Source organism: Crocodylus siamensis, chromosome 2 (assembly GCF_052110815.1).
Source record: "Crocodylus siamensis isolate JL-2025a chromosome 2, ASM5211081v1, whole genome shotgun sequence".
NCBI lineage: Eukaryota > Metazoa > Chordata > Crocodylia > Crocodylidae > Crocodylus > Crocodylus siamensis.
Genome location: NC_143396.1, coordinates 234116283 through 234127300, shown reverse-complemented (window position 1 = coordinate 234127300; position 11018 = coordinate 234116283). Strand labels below are relative to the sequence as shown.

The 11018-nt window shown below is 39.5% G+C and overlaps 1 protein-coding gene across 3 annotated transcripts in view; it reads left to right on the top strand.

The window, feature by feature from the left end:
• PAK6 (p21 (RAC1) activated kinase 6) overlaps positions 1-11018 on the top strand; it is a 59130-nt gene that overhangs the window by 23647 nt on the left and 24465 nt on the right. For all 3 annotated transcript variants that reach the window (XM_090033456.1, XM_090033457.1, XM_090033455.1), the window contains 2 exons: positions 766-830; positions 10643-10851. In XM_090033456.1, coding sequence (XP_089889582.1) covers positions 10648-10851 — 204 coding nt within the window. In that variant the 5' untranslated portion in view covers positions 766-830; positions 10643-10647. The remainder of the gene's footprint in view (positions 1-765; positions 831-10642; positions 10852-11018) is intronic.

Below are 11018 nucleotides of genomic sequence, written 5' to 3'. Positions count from 1 at the left end.
ATTCCTTTGGGAAGCAGATTGCTCCATCTTCAATCCTATAGCCCAGCAACACTATCTACCCAATCGGCTTTGCCATATGGTGATGGTGGAGTTTTCCTGTGGACCTTTTTCTCATCTCCCTTGGATTTGTCCTCTACTACCATTGTCAGTAAGGTCCTGTCTTTCACGTCCCTGTCCCTGTGATAAGGGCCAGCATGTGCATCTGTTATGAGGGATGTGGTGTTTGGGACCTGGCAGTGTAAGCTGTCAACAGCTTGGATAATGAGAAATACGGGATGAAAATGTCTTGTTGAACCTGACAGGATGTTCTCTTAAAACACTGGCGTAAGGAAGGGGTTAAAGTTACCCCCCTGTGATGCCTGGGAAAGCAGACAGCAGGTCAGGAATATGCATGCTCACTATCTTTATGCAAGATATAGCAATATTTCCATGGAGGACTCTTACATCTGCAGGGACACTTGCCCTACCTGTCAGTTACCCCTTGCTTCACCAACTTATGCCCAGGTCCCCTGATTTTTCCCTTTCCTGTCAGCCAAGCTCATTTCAGCACATCTAGTGAAATACCATGCTATAATACTGTGTGTGTGTGTGTGTGTGTACACTAAATATCCGGGACTGGCTAACCTCATACTGTTTTAAATCCATTTCTCCAATTAGATAAGTACACACAATGTCTTTCAGCTGAGTGATAATTACACGTCACAAGTAGAGAAGGTATCCCTGTCCAGTCATATTTGCTGATCTTTTTGTCTTTTTGTTTGACAGGATATTAATGACTTAATATATTCAATGACTGAACAGTGAAGAAGAAGAAAGAAAGCTTGTAGCTGGTGAGTGGGGCTGGGAAACATGTAGAAAATATGGAAATGCATTTACTGAAAGCACAAGTGGTCGACACCCCCCGCCTTAGAAATCCTTCTCTATGATAATACCAAATGCAGATTAAGCCATATGGAGCTGCCTGTGACCAAGATGCTGCTGTACTGCTACTATATACATTCTCTCTCCCCTTAAACAGTTTAGTTATTAATCATGTCATGAAGCTGTGCATTCATGCTCATGCTGTGCAGTATTTTGCTATGAGCAAACAATGGCTTATAGATCAAATCGTGTTAAACAGACCTGGTCAAGTAGTGGGAAGCCCCATTTGCAGATAGTTTGCTGAATTTACAGCTGCAGTTCAAAGTGGTCTGTGTGTGCTTTTCTGTAGTTTGTTTTTGAACATTCAGTTGAATAAAGTTTTACATATATGAATGTTCATGGAAAGAGCATTTTGGATCTGTAGACAAGATTTGGTTAACGGATAGATGAAATCTGTAACCAAACAATTCCTTTCAGTGGCAAGTACAAGTACTTTCTAAGGCTTTCTCTATCATGTCATAGGCCAGAAATAACACTTGATGTGAGCCTCCAAGAGGCCGAGAAGCTATCTCCCTACATAAGTCGGGAGACCAGCCACAAATCTTAAAATAGAAACTTTTGAATATTGAATAACAGATTGGATATTTGCTTTAAAAAGTCTGAGCAACCCACAATTTGGTCATGTTTGTCTAAGCTATTTGATGCATTTGCAAAATCCACAATCTGTTCAAATGAAATTAATGAGCAGAAGAAAGGGCTAAATATTTTGAATGAACTGTTTGAAAGAATTAGGCAGTAAGAAAAAAGGTAAGTAAAATGCATTTTACAACATGCATTCTATTCTCCAGGTTCATACAATATTTTAGTGTCTTACCTAGTCTGCCTGACTGCTTTGTTTTAGCTTTTGCTAATTAATATTCATTATACAGGGTCTTCATAAAATCCTTGTGCACTTTAAATTTTAATAATAACTTAGGTTGTAGGTATGATAGAAACAATCTGTTTCAGGACAACTAGAATACATAATGCTAGACTTCATAAGTAATAATGAATTTATTCCTAAATAAGATGGAGCTCTGTGCCACTACGCTCTGAATGTACAATAGTTCCTAAATGTCATTTTACCAGAGAAGTGGATAGGCAGATGTGGACCAATTGCTTGGCCACCTTGTTCACCTGACCTGTCACCATTGAACTTCTTTTTATGGGGACATGTTAAAAGTGTAGTTTACTTAACAAAACCACATTCTTTGGTGGAACTTAGGGCTAGGGTCATCAATGCAATTAGTGCAGTAACCCAAGAGCAACTGGGAAATATTTTCAAGGAGCTGGAAGATCGGATTGAGCACTGTATCATGATGGATGGTGGTTATGCTGAAGTCTACCATTGTGTACTCTAGTTGTTCTAAAAGTTTAATAAATTTGCTTTTAAATGCCATTTACAGATTGTTTCTATCATACCTACAACCTAAGTTATTAAAGTTTAAAAGTGCACAAGGACTTTATGAAGACCCTGTATATCCTTGTAGAAACTGTTTTATCCACGGAGTTGTCTCAGCATGGCCAAGATTTAGATGAGGCTCTAGGAGTTCCCAGTTCTTCTGTCAATTGAATAGTCATTGGAGGGTAACATAACATGCTGCTGTCCTTTCCAGCTCTGTAGATAGCAGGAAGCACGTTGTCATCAGGACCTTCTTAGATCCCCACCAAAAGTAAGGTCTAGAACAGCGGTTCCAAACTGGAGGTTGTGACCCCAAATAGAATCACAGTGTTTAATGAGTGGGGTCACAAGCCTTAGCAAAATTCAATTGTAGTGGGCAGGTTTGAACCAGCTGCTGGGCTGCCAAAGAAAGATTGGGAATTGCTAGTCAAAATTACAGTGGAAATCATGGTTTTCCACCAAACCTACCAGTGCAAGCCTATTGTAACAGAGTAGAAAATCAGACAGTTTCTATTTCATATTGCCCTTGTATTTAAGGCATTCATTAGTGTGGTATCTTTTTGGATGATCCTGTATTATGCTGCTTCTAGATAGCTGAATTGACCCTTTATCAATATTGCTATTACTTCTGTTTTCAACTGATTTCCTTTGTTTTGCCCAAAGTTAATACATGAGTTAAATGATAAAATAAACATTAGAAATCTCTTTCTTAATTCTGTTCCCTTTCAAAAGCCTCAAGAAAAAATTATCTTGCTTCTGGGATGAGTTTTTTTAAATTTGGAATATGATTGCAATTGGACTGCTTTATAATTTCTTGATGAGTAGGTTCAAGTATATGATAGTAGCAATTAATTTATTTGTAGTATTATAGCACTCTGGAGCCCAAGTTGTGGTCTAGGAGAGTGGAGGCCAACTGTTTTGGCAGGTGTGCTACAGGTTAAGGCCTGCACCCTCCTGAAGTGCCACTTTTATCTCCTACCCCTGCCCAATCTGCTGCTCTCCTTTTTCCTCCTTACCCCCACAGTGATCTGCCATATGACACACACACAGGTTGCCTGCACTGCTTATGGAATGGGTGGTCTAGGAGTCTGTTATGCTAGGTGGTGTAAACACACGCTCTTGGCCTTACAGATAATGTATTCCCCCCTTTTCCTTCCATTCTAAGTCACCAAGAGCTGGATAATAGGATAACTGTTACCTCGGAAGAGCTTGGTCTGACCTGCTATTACTTAAGTGTGGTTGCAGATCAGTGCAGTCTTTGGGCTCCAGCAAAGGACTGTAAATCCATCAGGATGCTGGACTCCAAACACAGTCACTGTGTGACTTTGGGTAACCACTTTACCTCTCTGTCCCTCTCCCTCTGTGAAATGGGGACAACTGACAGTCTCACCGGCTGTTGACAGATTTAGTGTTTTCAAAAAGCCCTTTGAGATGTTCAGTATTCAGTGCAAAGTAGTGGATTTTTACCTATATTGTGATAAATGAGGGATAGATTTGTCTTCATTGTTGTTAGTAACTGTCACATCCTGATAGCTGTGGTCAGTGCTGATGTCACTGTGGTCACACAGCATGGTGCTGCCATCCATTTAATTCCCTCTACAATGTTAGTGCAAGAATCCCAGGGTCTGATCCCTCATTTCCTTACACCTTGGGTGGTCACAGTGAAGGTAAAATGATGCCATTCCGATTTGATTTGTACAAGTGTAGATAACTACAAGATACTGAGCACTGGAGAATCAGAAAGTCTCTCCCTTTATTTATATATTGAGTTAAAAGGCAGGGACCGGATCAGCCAATGCCTCCATTGAATTAATGGAACAAGGACAGTTATGATGCCAAGTTGGGTTCAGTGCAATAACATGGTTTTTAAACTGAAATAGTCTATCACCATGTTCTGATGCACCAGCAGGAAGCAGCAGTGGGTCCTTGCAGTGCTGCAGTATAGACCTCCAATGCCCACCTGGAAATACAATGGAATTGCAGTTGTATGGAAGTGTCCACTTATGTAAAAGCAAGTGTGCATGAGGTGAGAGAAGTAGATAAGAGGAGGCATTTGCGTCTGACAGGCTAGTTCAAGAGAGTGAGTTCTGGGCAGTGCTACTTCCAAAATAGATGACAAAGTAGTCTTTTTGCTGGTACCACATGGATATTTACTAACTCTAGTAGAACTAAAAAGAACTGAAAGAGGCTGCTCTTCTAGATCTTCCCATTAAAGCACTGGATTGGGACTCAGGAAAGTTGGCTTCAATTCCTAACTCTTCTATAGGCTTTCTTTGTGAACTTGGGCTGCTCATTTGATCTTTCTGTGTCATCAGTAAACTGAAGATAAAAGATAGGAGAAAGATGAAACTGATAACAATTTCCTGTTTAGATTGTAAGGTCTTGAGAGCAAGGATTCTCTGAGTGCTTGGCCACCTAATCTCAGGTGGGACCTCTAGGAGATATATTTTCACATTATTTACAGTATTGTTTCCCCATCTGAAGGGTGTTGATGGTTTGAAGGAGGGTTGAGGAGCTCATCCAATTCTCACGTACAGGAAGAATTATTGTGATGTTGGTGCCAAAGGGCAAAGGGAGGGGGATCTCGGAGAGATCTCCACAGAAGAGACCTACATTAAAATACAATGATTTTCAAGTCACACCCAAGGTAACAGAATTCAAGTGTGGTGCAGGCTAAATAGATCAGTGTGTGCATGTGTGCACATGTGTACAATACATACATAGTATTTACATTCTAAGCTTTCTAGACTCCTCTGATGTTTGCCCTCCTGAGCTTCCTGACATCATTATTATTTATACCAATCCATATATGTTCATAGCATTTGCAGACAAAAGAAAAACGATAGGTTCTTTCACGGCCTGAGGAGCTTACGAATCTAAATGATACTTTACACAGTATGGAATGATAACAAAGGGTGGATGAAGGGAAGAAAGATAGGAGAGAAGGTTTGATATCTAAAATGTTAGCTGAATGTGGTGCCCTGCTGTGATGGCTCCTTCCACCTTTATCTGAGGCATTGGTTCTAGAAATGCAGTTTTAGGTGCCCTGCTTTTCCTAAGGTTGAGATGATGCTTGCCTGCTGTGCTATCACTTTTTGTATTTAAAATCTGTCATTTTTTTTCCCTGATAATAAAGTATGTCTGGCAAAGTGGGTGCTTCAAGCAAACTAGAAACACAACAAACTGATTTAATGCTTTAAATCCTGCATGAATACATAGTCAGGCACACAGATTAATATTCTATTAGAAATAAGCTTAGGAGAGACTTATTTGTTATATTGCTGGTTTAGTTTGTGGCAGATGATGAAGTTGGGTGCTTGCATTTTATGCATGGCTTTTCCCAAAAGGCTGAATAAGGTCCACAAAGCTGATTTATTGGGTTTTTTTTTTCTTGATTAAGAGTAAAAACTGCAACAGGATGAACATATCTTTTCCTAAGCTTATTCTGAACTGTGTTTGTTGCCATACTGCTAGGTGGGTTTTAGATGTACTGAGCCAAATTTATGCTAGATAATGTCAAAAGCTTTTCTAAGGCAGGAGCTTTCACAATTTGTGAATCTAATATGGGCATGACCCAAATGTGTGTACGTACACACACACACACACACACACACACACACACACACACACACACACACACAAAATCAGTGACAGAGGAGGATGGGGTTGTATGCATGTGTACATGCATAACATGATATAGGTGTAGCATATATGTATCCCATATGCACCCGTGAGGTTTATAATGATATCAGGAAAAAGCTGGTGAAATGACAAAGAATGAGAGCATATCTATCTCAGTATTTGAAATACTGTATGATAACAAAGAACAATTCCTGTTATCATTGACTTCCTTCCTTGTTTTTCAGTCTGGCTAATCATTTTCTATGCCCCTGTATTCCTCTGATGTCAGTCTGACTCCCACCCACTCCTATGCCTTTTTTCAACTCTGATTCCCCTCTCTTTCTTCCAGTCCCCCCATTCTCCCATTGAAGCCTGACCCTTTTTTCTCCCTGCCCCTCCTTTCCAGCTGATCCCACCCACTGCTCTGAATCTGCTGGCTGTGGGTTTTTCTCATGCTCACTGGCAGATGTGACAGATTTTGGAACTGTATCATCTATGAAAAGCTGTATCTGGAGTTGAAAAATCTAACGTGGTTTCCCAGGCAGCAGAAATGGATCACTGAGAGAATTTCAATCTCCGGCTGCTTTTGTCTCGTGGTAGTGACTTTTATTATTTGTGTTTGTGACATTTCTTACAGTGTAGCTGTCATCAGTAAATGAAAAGACTTGGGTCTAATAGGTTATTATAATATCAGTGTCATAGGGTGTATGAGATATTGAATGGATGCTGTCTAACTATCTGAGACTAAATATAGGTTTGCTTAATTATAAAATCTAAACCTTCTATGCATAAAATATTGTTATGAATTTGTTACTGAATTACAATTTTCTTCTATTTAAACATTCTTCAGTGGTAATGGAAATCCAAACATAATAGCTGGTGCATGAGAACCACAAAGTGTGTAATGTAGCAGTCTTCTTTCACTGTCCAGTTTGAATGAAATACAAACCTTGAACAGGATTTTAAACACTTATTTGAAGTGTGTGATTTTTAAAATTTTAAAACGGTGTCCCTTTAACTACAACCACCTGTCTGATGTGAGATTGTATTTCTAATCAAAGATTGCTCTTGACAATGTAAAGCAAATATCATTGAAAACCGGAGGTGTTATATGTACAGGCTTGGCTACAGTTTATCATTATAACGCTCTGTTTATTAACCAAAAAAGGTCACGTCTGCAGCCAGCCGCTGTAAAAATGACCATGAACTTAGTAGATAAATATATACTGTGCAATATGCATTTGTGTATACAAACGAAATGCATGCCAAATGGTTATTAAAAGGTGCAGTTATCTAATGTGAATGCCCAAATGCAGTGTTTATGTGAATACTAACTGATAGGCCAGGATAGGTCCACTTCTGAAGCACAGTTGAAAATTTTGGCCCAGATGCAAAAGTGAACATTTTAATTCAGTAATTTAGATGGAAAACATTCAGTCACATTCTGAATCACAAAGGGATAGCCTTATTATGAATTATTGCGGCTTTTTTTTTAACAACATCCCCTTCCATGGTAGTCACTTTAAGGTAAATAAAAGGATGTGACTCTTCCCCTTTCTAATTACAAATGTCATGCTATGAGTCAGGCTGCAATTAAAAGGAAATGGGGTTAAATGAGGAATTACAAGGGTTAAAACAAGATCACATGACTACTCGGTTCAAGAGAGTTTCCATCCTGGTGGCTCAAGGAATTGTTGTGGTTTTTTTGTTTTGTTTTCTCATAATTATTGATTCACTTGTTGTGGCCATGGCAGAAAGCTGATATTTGCATTGCTTTATCAGTGCTTAATGCTTCCTGGCTCTGTTAAAGGCTGAAGCATCCTCAGCTGTAGTACCTGTCCTGTGAATAGCACCAGTGCAATTAGCTAGAAAGGCTACTTCTACATTTCTTCTCCTTTGAGCATTGCCCCACTGACTAATTATTATGTAAACTGCAGGAGATACTGGGAACCCCAATCACAGACAAGGACCCTATTGCACTTGGTGCTGCTAGCACGGAACGGAAAGATGGTCCATGCTTCAACAAACTGACCATTTAAATGATGCATGCCTTGGGGGTGGCATTGGAACAGTCTCCAAACCAAAGAAGGCCGTGGCTGCAAAACCTCCTTATGTACAGCAGTTGCATTGTACTCTTTTTCTAAATGCAATTTTTAGTGGTTTGGCTTTCTCCAAATTGTCTGTTTGCTCTTCAGATGTAACAGGAGATCTGTGGTCTTTTGAACACAGCTTGATGTAGTACAGCAACACACAGTATTTTTACTTCAAAAGAATTTGTATTTCAGCATAGAATGGTGTATCTATACCCTGCTGTAATTATAGTCTAAGGACCTGACCCTGAAAAACCTTTCAATGCATGTGCTTCATTTTTACTACTGTGAGTGATCCCATTTTTTTCCATTCCCTCCCAAGCTGATTTCAGTAGAGGTTTCACAGCTCTCAATATCAGGTGCATAAAAATGTTTGCAAGATTCGAGGCCTAATTTTAGGAAATAAAGCAGTATGGCAAATAATGACCTTATCTGTAACTTGTACTGTAAACCGCACTTTGCTTTAAACTAGAGACCTAACTGTAATAATATGGACAATGTTATAGCCTTGTATCATAAAAGAGCACGGCACTGTGTGGTGCTAATTGTAAGGCAAATGTCATGAGAAACGTTGGTCTTGACTGCAGAAAAAATTATCACTCTATGCCTTTACCTCAAGCAAATATTTATAAAGCAAGAATCATCAGAAGCTGAGATACTGCAGTGGGAGAAAAAAAGATTGTTTTGAAGTTTAAGAGCTCGGTAGGTATCTGGAATCTGCTGTCAGGGAAACGGAGAAATCTGAAAGTGTCTGTGCATTAGTGGTTCTGTACAGATGATAATACTAACACAAGCAAAAAGCTAGAAATAATTAAATATTTGGGTTGGGCAATCAAACCCCAGATTTAGGAATATCTGGAATATGTTTTCTCCCATGTTGTTGTTGCCGTTGCTGTTCAAGTCATTTATTGGACTGCAGTAACACCTGGGCACTTCAGTGAAAGACCAGGACCCAGTTGTGGTAGACACTATAGAATCGCAACAAAAAGATGATCACTGCCTCATTTCTGATTTCCCTATGTGTATTAACCACAAACAGTAATTATTTAAGCTGAAAAGGCTGCTAAATGCAACATAATCAACTTAGTTTTGAAGAATCACCTTCCATTTCAGTGTTTGAATTACTCACCTTAGCACCAATAGCACTACTATTTTTTCATTTAATTAAGAAAGATGAAGACACGATAAATGGATTTTGATCCTTTGTCTTGGGAATCAGCATTGTGGCACTTGCATGAGAGTGCAGGACTTGAATTCAGATATTTAGTACTTTGTGCTGAAGAGCCAAGCAAATATTTGAGATTCATGTTTGTTTGTTCCAGCTGAGAGAGAGAGAGATGAGTAGCTCGGGTGCCACTCTGATAAAGAAGGAGCAAGGAACTTGGACAAAGCAGGTCCTACAGGAAATCTTAGGACCTGTGGAACTTGAGAAATTTAGGCTCAGTTTTGTATTTTATTACTTGAATAACTCCAGGGAAGGGTTAAGTTTGTAGACTGTTCAAAACAAGGCAGAAATGTCACCAGTTTATTACTTGATTATGATAGTGTATAAGGCCCTTTCTAGGCATTCGAGAAGGGTTTGTCATTGCCCACCTAAAATGGTATGGTTTTGGCCCCTGAGGAAGTCTCCCTAGCCCTATGTCTCCTGATGACGCTTTGCAAGCTGTCAGTTTTAAAAGTGCTGTGCTTGACAGTTTGGTTTTTTTAAACTAAAGAAATTACTGGGTTCCACAGTTTGAGCTGAATAGCAAGGTATGCCTATTAAAAATATCTTTAAAACAGCATATGGAAAGCATTCTAAAAATATACACGAGGCAAAGATTTTTTACAGTGAAATCTTTTTATTGGACTGACTATGTAGTTTGGATAGAGTTAGACTTCTCTAGGTTAATGTCTCTTAGTTTAGTAGCATAAGTAAGTATCTCCTGTTTAAATTGATCCCTTTTGGAGTAGGTTAGGTGAAGAAGATTTTCTTAGATTTTTCAAAGTTCTCTTGCATCGTTGTGCTACATCTGTGGAGTTGTGTGCATTAGCTAGAGGGTTGCAGATGATGAGTCCCCTTGGGATGATGTTATGTTTCTTGTACAGGTTTAAGAAGATGATGTTCTGGCTTTTTTCTGTAGGTTGTGGATTTTCTGTTGTAAACATTGGATTTCAGTATCCTCCATGTTATGGTAGCGTAAGAGTGATGTTGTAGCTATGATGGTCCAGAAATTAGTTGGTTCAGTAAAAGATCTTCCCCCAAGCAATCCCTGTCTCTTGGATAATTTCTGGACCATCATGGTTACAATGTCACTAAAAATATACATGAAATTGCTGCATTTCAACATTCAGCTTTAGTTCTAGCAGGGGCTGTCTCCATTCAGTATGGAGGCTGTGTGGGCTAGTGGGTAGAGTAGTGGGTAGGGACTCAAGAGAGACCTGGGTTCTGCTGAGTGACCTTGATCTAGTCACTGATTTCCCTATGCCTCCATCTTCCAGTTTGAAAAATGGGAAATGTTTCCTACCTATATGAAATGGCCTGAGGCCTACTGCTGAAAATCAACACAAGAGTCTTATGTGATACAACAGCTACTGTGAAGTTTCTCTATGGGATCAGATCTAATGTGTTTTGATGTCTCCCATTCAGGCACCATGTTCCGCAAAAAGAAGAAGAAACGCCCCGAGATCTCAGCTCCACAGAACTTTGAACACCGGGTCCACACCTCATTTGACCCAAAGGAGGGCAAATTTGTGGGACTGCCGCCTCAATGGCAAAATATTCTAGATACATTGAAACGCCCAAAGCCAGTTGTAGACCCTTCAAGGATCACTCGTATGCAGCTTCAACCTATGAAGGTAAGATAGGAAATTTGAATTCTTCCCATTCTCTCCAAAATTCAAGCAATGCCTCCCATGCTCTTGTAAAGGCAAACGATCTATTAACATTAAGGAATATGAGGAATCCAAATAATGCCAGGATTTTGTAAAGTGGCAGAGAGTATCCTTATCCACTCCCAATCTTA